This window comes from Phragmites australis, chromosome 16, assembly GCF_958298935.1.
Source record: "Phragmites australis chromosome 16, lpPhrAust1.1, whole genome shotgun sequence".
NCBI classification, from domain to species: domain Eukaryota; kingdom Viridiplantae; phylum Streptophyta; class Magnoliopsida; order Poales; family Poaceae; genus Phragmites; species Phragmites australis.
Window position 1 is genome coordinate 10,933,758 of NC_084936.1, and position 1,893 is coordinate 10,935,650.

General features: G+C 57.2%; 1 protein-coding gene across 1 annotated transcript; it reads right to left on the reverse strand.

The window, feature by feature from the left end:
* Positions 1-729: 729 nt before the first annotated feature.
* Positions 730-1,458, reverse strand: LOC133895050 (secreted RxLR effector protein 161-like). The gene has a single exon (XM_062335258.1). It carries the CDS (start codon positions 1,456-1,458, stop codon positions 730-732), a length of 729 nt encoding a protein of 242 aa, XP_062191242.1.
* Positions 1,459-1,893: the final 435 nt, after the last annotated feature.

Genomic DNA, 1,893 nt, shown 5'->3' on the forward strand with positions numbered 1-1,893 from the left:
CGGCTCCTCCCGCTCCCCTCTCCCTCAGTTCTCTCTCGCTCTCCCTGTTCTCTGCTCTCTCCCTCGCTCGCCCGCTCGTTCTCCATCTCCAGAGCAGAGCAGCAGCAGCTCAACGCCACCGAGCCGCTTCAACCATCCTCCTCACCTCCTACCGCCGAGATCCTACCAAGAACCAGCGCCTCGAGCTCGTCGACGACCTCCCCAAGCCAAAGCCGACCAGAGCTCCCACACGCGCCGCCTCCTTCTTCCTCTCCGGTAGCCGCCACCGCGAGCCCCTCCACCTCACCATCGAACTCCTGGCCATCAACCCCTTCCTTGAATCTGAAGCCTTCAACGCCGGTGTGACCTCACCGGAGATGATGAAGATGACGAATCAAAACTCACAAAACACACGGTGGTTTTGGTGCCACACTGATGCGCAACATTTTCTGTTCTCTTCTCAAACTTAAATACAAAGACTTGGCCGTGGCCTTACATGCCGTCCTACAGCGCACGCCAGGCGCCCGTAACAGCAGCGCCATCCCACGACTGAGCATCCCACCATGCGCGCCACGAACGGGCCTAACACACTTGGAGCACCCTGCATGAGCGCAGCATGCATCTGGTGTCCGTACAGGCTCTGACTGAGCTCACCTTATTTGTAGGAAGGGAAACAACAAACTAAAGACTAGCTAGAACTTGTGAACGTTCCAGGACTATCCAACAATCTCCCCCTAAGACTTGCAGCGTTCACTTGAGTTTGATGACTCCGATCTTGTCACGAAGTTCCTGGAACTTCATGCGGCCAAGTGGTTTTGTCCGGATGTCGGCGAGCTGCTCAAGCGTGCTCGTGTAGTCCAGTCCGATTCTCCCGCCATCAACACATTCACGAATGAAGTGAAATTTTGTGTCTATGTGTTTACTGCGATCATGAAGAACCGGATTCTTACTTAGTGCGATAGCAGACATGTTGTCCATCTTCAGTTGGGGCTTCCTGGGCTTTTCCCCGATGATGTCGCCCAGTAGCCGTTCAAGCCACACCGCCTGGCACGCCGCTGCGGCACTAGCGATGTACTCCGCCTCGCACGACGAGAGCGCCACCACTCTTTGCTTCTGTGACTGCCATGAAACGGGCATGTCGTCGAGGAAGAATATGATCCCGGTGGTGCTCCTCCGATCATCAACGTCTCCCCCCAAGTCGCTGTCGCTGTACCCCACAAGATTGAGCTCGGTGTTGCCGCGCTTGAGGTAGACGCCGCCGTAGTCGATCGTGCCTGAGATGTAACAGAGCAAGTGCTTGACCGCCACCATGTGTTCTTGTTGCGGTCGCTCCATGTACCTGCTCACATACCCAACGGCGAACGAGATGTCCGGTCGAGTGTGAACCAAGTAGCGTAGGCTTCCCACCAGGCTGTGGTACAGGGTCGCGTCGACCTCCGGGGTGCCGCTGTCCTTGGTGAGTTTGACGCGGGCCTCCATTGGCATCTGGCAGGGGTTGCAGCCCTCCAGACCTGCCTTCTCTAGCAGCTTGCGTGCGTATGCCACCTGGGCGAGCGTCACGGCGTCCCTGCTCTACCTCACCTCGATGCCGAGATAGAAGGTGAGTAGGCCCAGGTCACTCATGCGGAACATACGGCGCATCTCCTCCTTGAACGCCCTGACTTCTTCCTTGCTTGATCCGGTGATAATGAGGTCATCGACGTAGACCCCCACCACCACGCGTGAAGCAGCCATGCCACGAGTGTACAAGCCGTGTTTGCTGACGCACCTGATAAAGCCGATTTGTTGCAGGCTGGTGTCAAGCTTCTGGTTCCAGGCGCGTGGCGCCTGTTTGAGCCCGTACAGGGCTTTCTTGAGCTTCAGCACCTTGTCCTCATGTCCGGCAGCGATGAATCCCGGTGGTTGTTGGACGTA